Source organism: Macaca fascicularis, chromosome 3 (assembly GCF_037993035.2).
Source record: "Macaca fascicularis isolate 582-1 chromosome 3, T2T-MFA8v1.1".
Taxonomy (NCBI): domain Eukaryota; kingdom Metazoa; phylum Chordata; class Mammalia; order Primates; family Cercopithecidae; genus Macaca; species Macaca fascicularis.
In genome coordinates, this window is record NC_088377.1 from 52,556,209 (window position 1) to 52,571,268 (window position 15,060).

Genomic DNA, 15,060 nt, shown 5'->3' on the forward strand with positions numbered 1-15,060 from the left:
GGTCGCCGGGCTGATGACATAAAAACCGGGTTCCGGGAAACGCCACTCGCAGGCGTGCTGCTGAGGCGTGAGTATGGCGTCTCGCGGCCGGCGTCCGGAGCACGGTGGACCACCGGAGCTGGTAAGTTCCGGGGCCCGCGGACACCCCTCTTCCCACTTCTACGGCCGCCGCGTCTGAATTCCTCCACTACCTGCCATTTCTTTTTCTTTTTTTTTGCAGTTTTATGATGAGAAAGAAGCCCGGAAATACGTTCGCAAGTGAGGGGAGCCCGAGTACTGCGCGGTGTCCGGGGGTCGGGAAGCGGCAAGTTGTCCCGGTTGCTGGCGTTACGCAGAAAGCTCGTGGAATTTGGGGGTGCGGGGAGGGAAGGACCCGGGTGGGTGCCTTTTCTGTCTCTGGTAACTCAACTTTGCCGATCTCTCTGGGCCTCGGTATCTCAGCGTTGAGGTAGGGGTGATCGCGCTTGCTTTTCCGTGGGTGGTTTTTAAAGTCGAGTGTGACAACTTGTCGTAAGCATGTGGTAAAAGAGGCGCTGGGCGGTGGGTACGGGCGAGGGGTCAGTCTTGGTCGGGGGAAGGAAGTAATTGGTATCCGTAGGATGCTTATCGTGGCGCCTTGTTTGCCAATAAATGTTCGCGACAGCCGTTGGTGTGTTATTGTCTGAATTTCATAGAGGGTGGTTTGTACGAACTACAGAGTTGTGGCCAGGTGGGGATGGCTCACGCCTGTAATCTCAGCAGTCCCAGCGCTTTGGGAGGCTGAGGTGGGAGGATCGCTTGAGCTTGAGAGTTCGAGACCAGCCTGGGCAACGTCGCGAGCCCCCGTCTCTCCCCAGAAATAAAAAAATTAGGCGGGCGTGGTGGCTCCCCTCGGCCTCTCCAGTAGCTGGGACCACAGGCGCGCGCCACCGCGCGTGGCGTAGTTTTTTAAATTTTTTGTAGCGACGGGGTCTCGCCGTGTTGCCCAACGTGGTCCAATCCCAGGGCTCAAGTGATCCTCCCGCCTTTGTCTCCTGAACTGTTGGGATTGCAGGCGTGAGCCACCGCACCTCGTCTTTAAAAAAAAAAAAAAAGAAAAAAAAAGAGATGGGGGCGGAGGCGGGCGCAGTGGCTCACGCCTGTAATCCCAACACTTTGGGAGGCCGAGGCGGGCGGATCACCTGAGGTCAGGAGTTCGAGACCAGCCTGGCCAACATGGCGAAACCCCAGCTCTACTAAAAACACTAAATTAGTCGGGCGCGATGGCGGACTTCTGTAATCCCAGCTAGTCGGGAGGCTGAGGCAGGAGAATTCGCTCGAACCCGGAACGGGGAGGTTGCAGTGAGCCGGCATCATGGCACTGCACTCCAGCCTGGGCGACAGAGAAAGACTTTGTCTCAAAAAAAAAAAAAAAGGTATTTTGTGGTTTTTCCATGCTTTTTCACTGAGAGACTAGTCCTATTTAAGTAAATGGCTATTGGCTGGGCGTGGGGTCTCATGCCAGTAATCCCAGCCCTTTGGGAGGCTGAGGCGGATGGTGACCTGAGGTAGGGAATTCCGAGACCAACCTGGCCAACGTGGTGAAATCCCATTTCTACTGAAAATACAAAAATTAGCCAGCCTATGGGAGGCTGAGGCAGGAGAATCTCTTGAACCTGAGAGGTAGAGGTTGCAGTGAGCTGCAATCGCACCACTGTACTCCAGCCTTGGCGACAGAGTGAGACCCTGACTCAGTCAATCAATAAATAGCTATTGGATACCGTTTCTTTTTTTACGGACAGGGTCTGTCTGTTGCCCAGGCAGGAGTACCATGGCATGATCCCTGCCGACTGCAGCCTCAAGCCATCCTCCCCAGTAGCCGGAACTAGAGGCACTTGCCACCACGCTGGCTGAAATAGCTTGATATTTTTGTGTGTGTGTGAGACAGGGTCTCATTCTGTCGCCCAGGCTGAAGTGCTGCAGTGGCTGCAACCTCGCCTGTAGTTGGGAACTACAGGCGCACCACTTCACGCCCGGCTAGTTGGTGTAATTTTTTTGTGTAGAGAGGGTTTTGCTGCGTTGCCCAAGGATCTGGTAAGTTGCTCACGGGATCCGTCTGCCTTGACCTGCCAAAGTACTGGGATTATAGGCGTGAGCCACCAGGCCCGGTCCTTACTGCTGACTTTTTATGTCGATTATATGTTGAAGTGGTACTTTGAACATATTGGGTTAAAGAAAATACATTATCGGCCGGGCGCGGTGGCTCAAGCCTGTAATCCCAGCACTTAGGGAGGCCGAGACGGGCGGATCACGAGGTCCGGAGATCGAGACCGTCCTGGATAACACGGTGAAACCCCGTCTCTACTAAAAAATGCAAAAAACTAGCCGGGCGAGGTGGCGGGCGCCTGTAGTCCCAGCTACTCGGGAGGCTGAGGCAGGAGAATGGCGTGAACCCGGGAGGCGGAGCTTGCAGTGAGCTGAGATCGGGCCACTGCACTCCAGCCTGGGTGACAGAGCGAGACTCCGTCTCAAAAAAAAAAAAAAAGAAAATACATTATCAAATGTATGGGGTTAAAAATATGACTCCAGTTTCTTTCACCAGTTTAAGTTTCTTTTTGACTGGCTATTGGGAGGCCATACGTGGCTTGTGTTGTGTTTCTCATGGACTGTGCTTCTGTAGGTTTTTGTGCATTATTGATCCTTCTAGATGAGAGAAACTATGGAGGATAATTCTTGCAGAAAATGTTTTCAACAAATGCTAGAGCAGCCCAGCCTAATAGAGTTGCAGATCCCAATGGTTGTTTATTATTAGGAAAGTGATTTGCTTTTTACATATCTGCTTGGCAGCTGGTACAGTGATAATTTGTTACCACAAAATAACATGGTCCTGAATTACATGGAATTTGGGGGTCACTTTTAAATAGTTGAATTTGTTGATCTCAACTTAGAAGGGGTCAGAAAAGAGTACCTTGGGATGATTGATCCTTTTTTTTTTTTAACTTGGCTTTTTTTTTTTATTTGGTCTGGGGGAGGTATTCACCCAGAACTCCTTTACCATGTCCACTTGTGTTTCTGCCTTCCCAGCTCACGGATGATTGATATCCAGACCAGGATGGCTGGGCGAGCACTGGAGCTTCTTTATCTGCCAGAGAATAAGCCCTGTTACCTGCTGGATATTGGGTGAGATTCTGGGGCCTGGTTCAGATTGTCTAAGGTGGTGAAGTACCTTTGCAAACTGACCGTGAGTCTATGATCGTGTCTTCCAGCTGTGGCACTGGGCTGAGTGGAAGTTATCTCTCAGATGAAGGGCACTATTGGGTGGGCCTGGATATCAGCCCTGCCATGCTGGGTAAGTATGTCCTGTCTGGCACCAGGGTGGATTACCCTGATGGGTGGGTGTGGAGAAGCCACAGGTATTGTCTCTTTCTCTGATTGCCTTTTCTCTAACGTAGATGAAGCCGTGGACCGAGAGATAGAGGGAGACCTACTCCTGGGGGATATGGGCCAGGGCATCCCATTCAAGCCGGGCACATTTGACGGTTGCATCAGGTGAGGGTCTTCACTTCCTGCTTTTATTTATTCAGAGACAGGGTCTCAGTCTGTCATTTAGGCTCTAGTGCAGTGTCTGTGATTACGGCTCACACTGCAGCCTCCACCTCCTGGGTTCAGGTGATCTGCCCACCTCAGCCTCCTGAGTAGCTGGGACTACAGGCCCATGCCACCATACGTAGCTAATTTTTTTTTTTTTCTGTTGAGACGGAGTCTTGCTCTGTCACCAGGCTGGAGTGCAGTGGTGTGATCTGGGCTCACTGCAACCTCTGCCTCCCAGGCTCAAGTGATTCTCCTGTCTCAGCCTCCCAAGTAGCTGGGATTACAGGAGCGTGCCACCACACCCAGCTAATTTTCGTATTTTTAATGGAGACAGGGTTTCACCATGTTGGCTGGGATGGTTTCAATCTCCTGACCTCGTGATCCACCCGCCTCGGCCTCTCAAAGTGCTGGGATTACAGGTGTGAGCCACCGTGATCAGCTTACTTTTTTTTTGTATTTGTTGTAGAGATGCCATGTTGCCCAGGTGATCCACCCACTTGGGCCTCCCAAAATGCTGGAAATTACAGGTGTGAGCCATCCCGGCCACTTCCTGCTTTTAGTCCTGCAGGCCAGTGCTTCCCAAACCTGGCTGTGCAGCAGTCACGCAGATATTTACAAATACACATCCCATGGGATTTTCAGATTTACAAGGTTAGAATAAGGCCTAAGAGTGTATTTTTTTGGATTCTAAAACTTTTCAGTCCGGCCAACACAGTGAAACCCAGTCTCTACTAAAAAGCCAGGCACGATGGTGGGCACCTGTAGTCCCAGCTAGCTACTCAGGAGGCTGAGACAGGAGAATTGCTTGAACCTGGGAGGCAGAGGTTGCAGTGAGTCAAGACCACACCATTGCACTTCCAGCCTGGGCGACAGAGCAAGACTTCATCTCAAAAGTAAAACTTGTCTACTATTGTGATTATTTTGCATTGCCGGGTTCAGGCACCACTGGTACGGATTCTATGTTGGCTTTGTGTGTCTGGTGGGGGAGGGGAGGTGGTCTTTTAGCCTCTAGCAGCCATTTAGCAGACATCTTGTGGGCCCCAACAGCCATCTTTATTTGCCAACAAATAACTCTGGTGGAGAGCGGCGGGGCTTGCTCTAATCTCTTCAGTGCTCCAGAGTCCTTTCTCTGTAATCCGGGTTGGATTAAACATCGGCATAGCACTTTGATAACAGATCTTAGAGCGTTAAAATTGATTACGTTTTCCTTAGGCTGCTGCAATCAGTTCTGTGTAGTTTTTGGTGCAGTGTGAGAGTGAAGGTGAGAAAATAGGGGAGACCTCCTTTGGTTACCCTAGGTTTAGTGGTGAGGATGTGAAGTGGGGAGCCAGGTGAGAGGTAAAAATTTGGATTAGAAGATTTTCCTTTTACATCTTGGAACAAGACCCAGAGGGGTTGGGGAATAATTTCAAGGGTAGCAGATGCTTTTTGGTAATGGTCTGGTGAGGTGTTCTAAGCTGTGAAAAGCCGAAGGCCAGCAGTATGGTCTGTATGTTTCGGAAGGGGGGTGGTCAGTTTTGTCTCTCTTGGGGGAGAGGTGAGGTGGTATAGCACACTTTTTTTTTTTGGAGATGGAGTCTCACTCTATTGCCCAGGCTGGAGTGCAGTGGCACGATCTCAGCTCACTGCAACCTCCGCCTCCCGGGTTCAAGCAATTCTCCTGCCTCAGCCTCCTGAGTAGCTGGGATTACAGGCGCTCACCACTATGCTCGGCTGATTTTGTATTTTCGTGGAGACGGGGTTTCATCATGTTGGCCAGGCTGGTACTGAACTCCTGACTTTGTGATCCCCCTGCCTCAGCCTCCCAAAGTGCTGGGATTACAGGTGTGAGCCACCGCTCACGGCCCAGACTTTCTTTTGTAAACGTTTGCTACATATAAGACATACAAGTTGCTGTGAAGTACGGGGATATGAAACAGTCTCTGTGTTTAATACTCTCCACGGTTTATTAGGTGCTTTAGGACTTGGACCAGGCAACTGAATATAAGGCCGTGAGTGGTGTGTGCCCTAGAGAGTTGTGGGCTGCCAGAGCACAGGAAAGCCTTGGGTGGAGGGGCTGCGCCTTGAAGGCTGGGAAGAATTTGGATAGTCAAGGAGAGGGTTTCCGAGTGAGGGAACAGTGGGCAGAGGCACTGACGCTAGTGGGAAAAGGGTCTGAGATGAGAGTGATGAATGAGAGATTCCACAGAAGATGGCGTTGTGTGTGGTTGGTTCCTAGAAGGCACTTAAGTATGTCCTAAGAAGTTTGGGCTTGATGGATGATGGGGAGTTGGCAGGTGACGGGATCAGATGTGTGTTTAAGGAAGGTGATTTTCAGATGGAAGAGGAGAGGGAGTTAGGTGGAAACATTTGAGCTGGTAGCGCTGAGCATTGGTGGGGGGACGTGAAAGTTGGGAGAGGCTGTGGGAGTGGAGGTAGGGCTCTGCATGTGTGTGTACAGCAGAGGGAGGGGAAGGGCAGGAAGGAAGACATAGTGACTGCTTGAGGGTTTTTTTAGTTTATTTTTTGAGATGGAGTCTTGCTCTGTTGCCCAGGCTGGAGTGCAGTGGTGCAATCTCAGCTTATTGCAAACTCCGCCTCCTGGGTTCAAGTGATTCTTCTGCCTCAGCCTCCTGAGTAGCTGGGATTACAGGCACATGCCACCACGCCGAGCTAATTTTTGTATTTTTAGTAGCAACCGGGTTTCACCGTATTGGTCTGGCTGGCCTCAAACTCCTGACTTCAGGTGATCCACCTGCCTCAGTCTCCCAAAATAGTGGGATTACAAGTGTGAGCCACCGTGCTCGGCCACTTGAGGTTTTAAATCTGGGGGTTGTGAAAACATTTAACAGGTAGAGTGGAAGGGAGTGATTTAAGAGGAAGGGTGATGGGGTGGCTGTGTGTGTGTGAATAGTCTAAAGCCTGTTTCCTTGGATTGGAGGAAGGGAACAAGGAGAGTGGTGTGTGGGCAGTCTTGACACGGAGGAATTCTCAAGTTGAGATGCAGATGGAAACAAGGTTGAGGAAAGGTTTCTGGGACTGACTGAGGGACATGAATGCTGTCCTTCTGTATGTCCTATTTTCCCAGTGTTGTAGAATCATGACCTGCAGTGGACCTGCACTTTTTTCTTTGTCTTTAAATTTTTAAACTTTAAAATACTTTTGAGTAGAGATGGGGTCTTGCTATGTTGTCCAGGCTGGTTTTGAACTCCTGGCCTCAGGCAATTTTGTCTTGGCCTCAGAAAATGCTGGGATTACAGGGCGTGAGCCACTGTACGTGGCCTGAACCTGCACTTTCTAAGAAGGGAAGCTGTGGGAGGAGGGGTTTCTCTTGGAGATCCAAGACGGATGATGTCGAGAAGCTTGAAGCGGTGAGGGGAGCAATGTGGATTGCTCCCTTGCCTGACTAGGTCCGTTCCTTTTTAGCATTTCTGCTGTGCAGTGGCTGTGTAATGCTAACAAGAAGTCTGAAAACCCTGCCAAGCGCCTGTACTGCTTTTTTGCTTCTCTTTTTTCTGTTCTCGTGAGTATAAGATCTTCTCCCCATCTGGGTTAGCTGCCTGTCCCTCCGTAGCCCTGCAGGTAGAGTGAGGAAATTGAGGTGTCCCATGATGGGAACGCTACTCATATGGGACCGCAGGACCTTACTGTGGTTGCTTCTGTCCAGGTTCTCAGCCTAAAGAAGTTCAAGCTCAGTGGACTGATATACGCTAATCAAACCCAGAAGTCACTGATGGCAAAATCGGAGACCAATTTAGTAACTTGTAATAGGGCCTACTTCTGTTGATTGGTATTCCTATGTCTATTACTCTGAGTTTTAATGAGAAGTTGGTTTGGGGATCAGAAGTTGGTTTGGGGGCATGGACTGAGCAGAGTGAGGACAAGAGCTGTCGTGTTGAGACCATCCAGAGGGGTACCTTCCAAAGTGCCCACATGCTTCTGACTCCTCACTTCTCCCTCCACCTGATTCTGATCCTTTTCCTCGGATGGGGAACAGGATAGTTATTTACCGCAGAGAGAGCCTCTATTAGCTTTATCTTGCCTTTTTAACTAATGATGTTAATTTCAGTTGTTCACTAGGATTAGATGATAGTCTGAGATTTTAGGTCCTAAAAATGAGTTCTTTTTAAATCTTACTTGTTTTTTGAGACAGACTTTTGCTCTGTTGCCTGGGATGGAGTGCAGTGGTATGATGGTAGCTCAGTGCGCCCTCGAAATCTTGGTCTCAGCTTCTCAAGTAGCTTGGGCTACAGGCACACACCACCATGCCAGGCTAATTTTTTACTTTCTTTTTTTTTAGAGATGGTGTCTAGCTATGTTGCCCAGGCTGGTGTTAAACTCCTGGCTTCAAGCAATCCTCCTGCATCAGCCTCCCAAAGTGATGGAATTATAGGTGTAAGCCACTGTGCCAGCTTAAAAATGAGTCCGTTTTGAAGGATCTGAGTGGTTTTTGCCTCCTTAGCCTGGTCCAGCCCACCCCTAGTTTTCCTGGGGTGGACTGCTCCTGCCGACGGCTGGCCGCTGGTCTTTCATGGAATGGACTCCTCCTGCTGATCTGGCCGCTGGTCTTTCATGGAGTGAACTCCTCCTGCCGATCTGGCCACTGGTCTTGCGTGGGGTGGACTGCCCCTGCCGATCTGGCCACTGGTCTTGTGTGGGGTGGACTGCCCCTGCCGATCTGGCCGCTGGTCTTTCATGGAGTGGACTCCTCCTGCCGATCTGGCCGCTGGTCTTTCATGGAGTGAACTCCTCCTGCCGATCTGGCCACTGGTCTTGCGTGGGGTGGACTGCCCCTGCCGATCTGGCCACTGGTCTTGCGTGGGGTGGACTGCCCCTGCCGTTCTGGCCGCTGGTCTTTCATGGAGTGGACTCCTCCTGCCGATCTGGCCGCTGGTCTTGTGTGGGGTGGACTGCCCCTGCCGCTCTGGCCGCTGGTCTTTCATGGAGTGGACTCCTCCTGCCGATCTGGCCGCTGGTCTTGCGTGGGGTGGACTGCCCCTGCCGATCTGGTCACTGGTCTTGTGTGTCATGAGAGTTTTCCTCCTGGCGTACTGGCTTAATTTTGTAGTTCCGAGGGCCTTTATGTTTCCTCTTCTCCCTGCTGGAAGGCTCTTCCCCTCTACGTTTAAACAGCCAGCTCCTCACTCCATTCAAATCTCTGCTCAAGTGTCCATCTGAAACAGACCTTTTGGAACCGAAAGTAAACTGAACCGAAAGGAAACTGTCACTTTGTCCAATTCCTCTTTTTGGAACAAAGGAAAAATTGCTACTGTGAATGAGTTGCCTCCCCTACTAAAATGTGAGCTCCAAAGTTCAGGTTGATCTCTTGTTCATGACTATCCCCAGCCCTAACAGAGGTGCCTCATCCATAATGGAAACTCAGGAAATACTCGGTGAATGAAGGAAGGGAGGGTGTCCAGGCCCTAAGCTGATGTGGTCATTTGTAAGACAGTGATGTTCCTGTTTCTTTCAGGTCCGGGGATCCCGAGCTGTCCTGCAGCTATACCCTGAGAACTCAGAGCAGGTGAGTCCCTTGGCTACTGGGTGTGCAGGGGAGCGGGGAGACTCAACAGGTAAGCTGTCCTGGGGAAGCGACAAAGAACCTTATGCAGATTGGCGGGAAAAGGAGAAAACATGCACCCTAGTGTGGCCCCTGATGGCACATTTGATGACCTGATATCCTAAGGGGGTGGCATTTGCGGAGGTGGGGTGGTATGTCTTCCCTTGGCAGATGACATGGTATTATAGATAAGATGATACGACTAATTTCCATAACCAAATAAGTGAATGCCATTTAGGAAGGGGGAGAGGGCACCGACAGTTGTCTGTTGTGTGATGTATAATTAAGGAATGGCGGAGCAGGATGTAGATGTTGAAAGATAAGTGAAGAGCTGTCCCTGACTAATAACATGAATGAGTCTGGCTTCCAATTGTGGCCATCTCCTTCCTAAACTTGAGTGGAGAGCTGGGTCCCTGTGCTGGAAAGTGAGAATGAGGGGAGTAGCTTTGTTCCGTAATTCTCCTGAGCGAGGTGTGGGCCATGCCTGCACTTTTCTCTACCTGGCTTACAGCGACCTTAAGTTCTCCCAGGCAGGATTCGTCCTGAGGCAGACTGGTTTCTGAAGGAGGGGAGGGAGGTAAAGCTGTCTGCTCCTCTCGCCTCCGCTGCATGACCCACTGCCTTTCTTTCTTCAGTTGGAGCTGATCACAACCCAGGCCACAAAGGCGGGCTTCTCCGGTGGCATGGTGGTGGACTACCCTAACAGTGCCAAAGCAAAGAAGTGAGCGCTGGGGGCTGGTGTGCTGCCTGGGCTGCAGGAGGGAGGGTAGTGGCATAGCCCTTTCAGGCCACTCAGTGGTACAGAGGAGTGTTGGGGTGTGGGTCACCAGGGTCCAGGCAGGCGGGGTGGGGAGACGGGCTGGTGAGAACTTGTCTCCCTATGGGGTTTCTCCACCAGTTCTCACGTTACACTTTCTCCTTTCAGATTCTACCTCTGCTTGTTTTCTGGGCCTTCGACCTTTATACCAGAGGTGAGGGACACTGGGTTTGCCAGTAGGCCTGTGTCTTGACTTCCAGGCCTGCAGAGCCTGCTGGGAGAACACTGGTGGGGAAGCAGGGCCCAGCCCCAGAGTGCAGAGCCTGGAGTGTTCATGTCCTTTGGAATCCGGAGGCAGAGACCTCTGCTCTTCAGGTCCCAGAAAGGCATGTCGGTTCCTTCTCGTGGGACTGGACCTTGTCCCTGTTGGAAGGGCTCAGGCCTGGGTGCCCAGGCTTCTGGAGTGGGGCAGATGGGTTGAGAACTCTTCAGGGTGACCTAAGTGCACTTTGGTTCCTGCAGGGGCTGAGTGAAAATCAGGATGAAGATGAACCCAGGGAGTCTGTGTTCACCAATGAGAGGTAAAGCAACTGCTGAACCCTGCCCCGGCTGCAGCGGGGGCTGCCACATTTGTTAGACGTGGACTTTCTGCCCTCACCCAAGCCTCTCAGGTCACATGCAGCAGGGACACCAAGGTGGTGGTAGAAACACCAGGCCCCGTTTGGACTGTGCCTGTTTGGGGCTAGGAGTTTGGGGTCCTAGATGTCTGCGGGCAGCCATGCAGCTTGGAGCTCCCTTTGTGAGCCCACACGTACCCCTTCCTCTTGCCACGCCTGGCAGGCTGTCTCCTTCCTTCCTGATGCTGCCCTCCACCTGCATCCGGGACCCTCTCCCTTGGGTGCCGTGGCTCCCCCTTCCCTCCTGCATGCTCGTCTTGACTCTCCTGGGTGACTCCGGTCAGCACACAGGCATGCTGCACAAGTTCTCCTTTTCTAGAAAAGTTCCTCCCTTAGTTAACCCCATAACAACTGCTAGCCGCCCCATTGATCTGCTTGCCTTCATAGCAGAACTCACACCTGCCTCTTTCTTTCTTTTTTTTTTTTTTTTCTTTCTTTTGAGGCGGAGTCTCGCTCTGTCGCCCAGGCTGGAGTGCAGTGGCGCAATCTCGGCTCACTGCAAGCTCCGCCTCCCGGGTTCCCGCCATTCTCCTGCCTCAGCCTCCCGAGTAGCTGGGACTACAGGCGCCGCCACCACGCCCGGCTAATTTTTTTGTATTTTTAGTGGAGACGGGGTTTCATTGTGTTAGCCAGGATGGTCTCGATCTCCTGACCTCGTGATCCGCCCGTCTCGGCCTCCCAAAGTGCTGGGATTACAGGCTTGAGCCACCGCGCCCGGCCAACACCTGCCTCTTTCTTCTTCCCTCCTGCCATTCTCTCATTCCACTTCTCAGGCTGACAATTCTGTCTTACCAAAAATCGTTCTTGTCGAGGCCACCACCAGTTTCCGTTGAGCCACGTCTGGTCACTTTTGACCTTTTTTCTTGTCCTGCCTGCTCAGTAGGGTCGGAGGCAGCAGCGCGCTCCCTCCTTGACACTTCCTTCACTTGGCCTTCCACCCATCGTCGTGGTTTCCTCAGCCTTCCTGGCTGCTCCTCAGTCCACTGCTGCTTCCTCCTCGAGTCCCGGGCCCAGCCTGGATTGGATCCCTTCTCTATCTGTGGTGTGTGTAAATGCCAGCCAGAAGTTCCTGACTCCTAAATGTGTATCTTCATTCTCTGCCATCTGGGGTTTCCCAATGCCTCCTCAGTGTCCATACCTGGACTTTACACGGGTATCTCAAACAGAACAGCTCTTGGTCTTCATCCCCTAAGCGTTCTTTTTTTTTTTTTTTTTTTCTTTTTTTTGAGACAGGGTCTTGCTCTCTTACCCAGGCTAGGGTGCAGTGGTGGAATCTTAGCTCACTGCAGCCTCAAACTCCTGGGCTCAAATGATCCTCCTGCCTCAGCCTCCCAAGTAGCTGAGACTATAAGTGCATGCCACCATGCCTGGTTAATTTTTAAAGTTTTTGGTAGAGATGGGGTCTTGCCGTGTTGTGCAGGCTGGTCTTGAACTCCTGGCCTCAAGCGAGCCCCCTGTCTCAGCCTCCCGAAGTTCTGGGATGACTGATGTGAGCCACCATGCCTGGCCATCCTCCATTTTTTTTTTTTTTTTGAGATGAGGTCTCAGTCTGTCATCCGGGCTGGAGTGCTGTGGCTCGATCTCAACTCACTGCAACCTTCGCCTCCCAGGTTCAAGCAATTCTTCTGCCTCAGCCTCCCGAGTAGCTGGGATTGCAGGCGCCCACCATTACGCCCAGCTAATTTTTTGTATTTTTGGTAGAGAGGGGGTTTCGCCATGTTGGCCAGGCTGGTCTTGAACTCCTGACCTCGTGATTTGCCTGCCTTGGCCTCCCAAAGTGCTGGGATTACAGGCGTGAACTACTGTGCCCAGCCTCATCCTCCATTCTTTGCCATTCTTGATCATTCCTGTCTCCCTACATTTCACATCCCGTCAGCCTGTCATTGAGCCCTGCTGTCCGTCCCTCAGTGTGTATCCCCGTGCTGGCCCTCCCTGCTTCCAGCAGTCTAATCCAGCAGAGCCTAATCCAGCACTACGCCTAGCCTGGATTGCTGAAACAGCTGCCTATCTTGTCTCCCTGCCTTTGCAGTCTTTGCTTCTTGCAGATTATTTTCTGCATAGCAGCAAGACTGGTCTTTTTCTCTTTTTCTAAAATGTAAGTTGTATCTTGACATTACTCTTTCAGTGTCTTCCTTGCAGTTCCGCTCCCAGCTCGGGTTGATTTTCCTTAACACCCTTCGCTGCTCTAAGTCATACATACCAGTTGACTTGGTTACTCTTTGTATCTCCAGCTAGAATGAAAACTTGCTGAGGACTGGTATTGTATCCCTGACGTTGACAATAGTGTCTTGTTAGTAAAAAGTGCTCAGTATTTTTCTGAATGAATAGTTGATGATAAGGTAGTGAAGAGGGAGGTTATTTCTGAGTTCCAGTTGACATGAGGGAAAGGTCTTAAGACCTTTAAGACATTTAAGAGGAAAAATGAGCCCCAAATGCACATGTGGGGAAGGCCCACAGCTGGACACAGCCAGGCATGTTCCTTGCGTCCACCATAGGTTTATGCTGCCTGACCCCTTGGGTCTTTGCTCATTTCCCTTAGCTTCCCTAGTTCATTCCCCATGGGCAGCTGGGGCCCTTCTGGATGACCTCTTCTCTCAGGGGTCCATCTTGTGCTCCCAGGGTGCACTCCCATCTCCTTCCTCACAGGGGAGGTACACATTGCCTCATCTACTCCATGCATCTTAGGATCCCTTTTGTCCTCACACTGGGGTCTTCAGACGACATGTCCTAAAAGTAAACACGGGTAAGCTGAATGACGTGAGCATCCATTCCTCAGCTATCTGAAAAGTGGGGGTAGTGCCACCCATCTTGGCAGTGTGTTCAGGGTGCCCAGCACATACCTTGCCATCCCTCGTTCTGTAGGCTCACATTTTCAGTTCCTCAGATGAGGTAGAGAGCAGGGAAGGGCTTCTGTTACTGTCACCTCAGTCTAATCACATTCGGGACACCTGTTTATTTTAAATAAATAGGTGAATTAAGAAGTCTTTTAAGCCTTTACCTAATCAGTCTCCAGGCTCCCTTTTTGGCCTGTTGCTTCTTTCCTCCTGGCCTCCTCCCTCCCACGCCTCTCGTGCCTCCTGCAGGGCTGGACCCCCACTTCTCTTGGGACCTGTGCTTTGGGGCACTCCCTGTCTTCACCTCCTCCCTTTAGCTCCCTTGATGACTTTCCCCCTTGCTGCTTCTCCCATGGCCCACCTGTTGGCCCCTCTTTGCCACTCTGCCCTTGCTTTGTACTCCTTGTAGAACCTTGAGATGATGACTTCTGTGTCCCCAGTCCTGCTCTGCAACTGCTCCTGCTTTGTGCTGGCCCATCAGGCTCAGGCACCCAAATGGCAGCTCCTTGGCTTGCCCTGTCTCTGGTTTCTACGGATGGTCACAGGGGTGTTCGGGGTTACCCCAGCCCTCTTTCCTTCTTCCTTCATGCCCCTCAGTCCTTCCTTTTCAGCCCCTCCTTTCCATCCCTGTCTTCCTGCCCCCGAGCTGTGGACCCTAAGCTCCTGCCGTGAACTATCCACTGTGCTCTTGAAGTTCAGGTGATGATGTGTCACTGCATTGGTAGAAAGCGGCCTGCTTACTGCTGCTTAGCTGCTTCCCAAAGAGGGAACAGACTGCTTGCTGGCGTTGAGATCTCCATGCCTGGCCCAGCCCTCTCCTCTCCCCACCCAACAACCTCTGTGGCCCGGGTGGATGTTATTGGGAAGGAGGGTGTCCAGAGTGGGGACTTGTGTTGTAGGGAAGGTGGAGCATTTGAGGGAAGGGGCATCTGAGGCCACCAGATTCAGAGGTAAGCTTGCCATGGATTCAAGTGGGGGCCAGCTGGGCAGCCCCATCCATCAGCCATCCATCAGCTCATTGCTGTGTCTCCACCACAGGGTCCCATTCAGGATGTCGCGGCGGGGAATGGTGAGGAAGAGCCGGGCATGGGTGCTGGAGAAGAAGGAGCGGCACAGGCGCCAGGGCAGGTGAGTGCCAGCCTGGGAGCTGGCAGGGTGGGTGGGGGGGGGGGTGGATGCCTGTTGCCACTAAGAGCTCCCCTGCATTTGAAGGGTCCAGGGCTGCTTTGATCTTTTTTTCTGAGACTATCCTATTGCTTTTTTGCACAGGGAAGTCAGACCTGACACCCAGTACACCGGCCGCAAGCGCAAGCCCCGCTTCTAAGTCACCACACAGTTCTGGACAGGCACTTGCCTCTGTACTTTTCTATATTGTTCAGCTGACAAAGTAGTATTTTAGAAAAGTTCTAAAGTTCTGAAAATGTTTTCTGCAGTTAAAAAAAAAAAAAAGTACTCTGGGCCGGGCGTGGTGGCTCACACCTGTAATCCCAGCACCTTGGGAGGCTGAGGCGGGAGGATCATTTGAGGCCAGGAGTTTAAGACGTGCCTGGGCAACATAATGAGACTTCGTTTCTGGGGGGGAGGGGGGAAGCTCTGAGCATCTTATTTTGTTTAAAAGCAAGAAATAAAAATTCCTTTTGTGGAGCTCTGGCATCTCCCAGCTCTGTGATTCTCACCAAACTCCGGTTCCTCCTGGTGGGCTAC

The 15,060-nt window shown here is 51.6% G+C and overlaps 1 protein-coding gene and 1 long non-coding RNA gene across 5 annotated transcripts; one reads left to right on the forward strand and one right to left on the reverse strand.

The window, feature by feature from the left end:
- The first annotated feature begins 44 nt into the window (after window positions 1-44).
- BUD23 (BUD23 rRNA methyltransferase and ribosome maturation factor) lies at window positions 45-15,000 on the forward strand. 4 transcript variants are annotated; one of them, XM_015447220.3, is made up of 12 exons: window positions 45-121; window positions 221-355; window positions 3,043-3,138; window positions 3,225-3,307; window positions 3,411-3,507; window positions 6,955-7,051; window positions 9,002-9,052; window positions 9,724-9,809; window positions 10,014-10,059; window positions 10,368-10,426; window positions 14,395-14,484; window positions 14,626-15,000. In XM_015447220.3, the coding sequence occupies exons 2-12, from the start codon at window positions 225-227 to the stop codon at window positions 14,678-14,680; spliced, it is 891 nt and encodes a 296-aa protein (XP_015302706.3). In that variant the 5' UTR covers window positions 45-121; window positions 221-224; the 3' UTR covers window positions 14,681-15,000. The 4 variants fall into 4 exon arrangements, 3 of the variants coding, with proteins under 3 accessions (XP_015302706.3, XP_065397880.1, XP_005549430.1); XM_065541808.1 differs by having other exon boundaries at window positions 221-304; XM_005549373.4 differs by having other exon boundaries at window positions 221-258.
- On the reverse strand, window positions 12,606-14,584 carry LOC141409839 (uncharacterized). Its single transcript, XR_012432316.1, has 2 exons — window positions 13,363-14,584; window positions 12,606-13,249 (listed from the first exon to the last, which is right to left on the reverse strand). It is a non-coding gene; the product is annotated as an uncharacterized lncRNA (long non-coding RNA).
- Window positions 15,001-15,060: the final 60 nt, after the last annotated feature.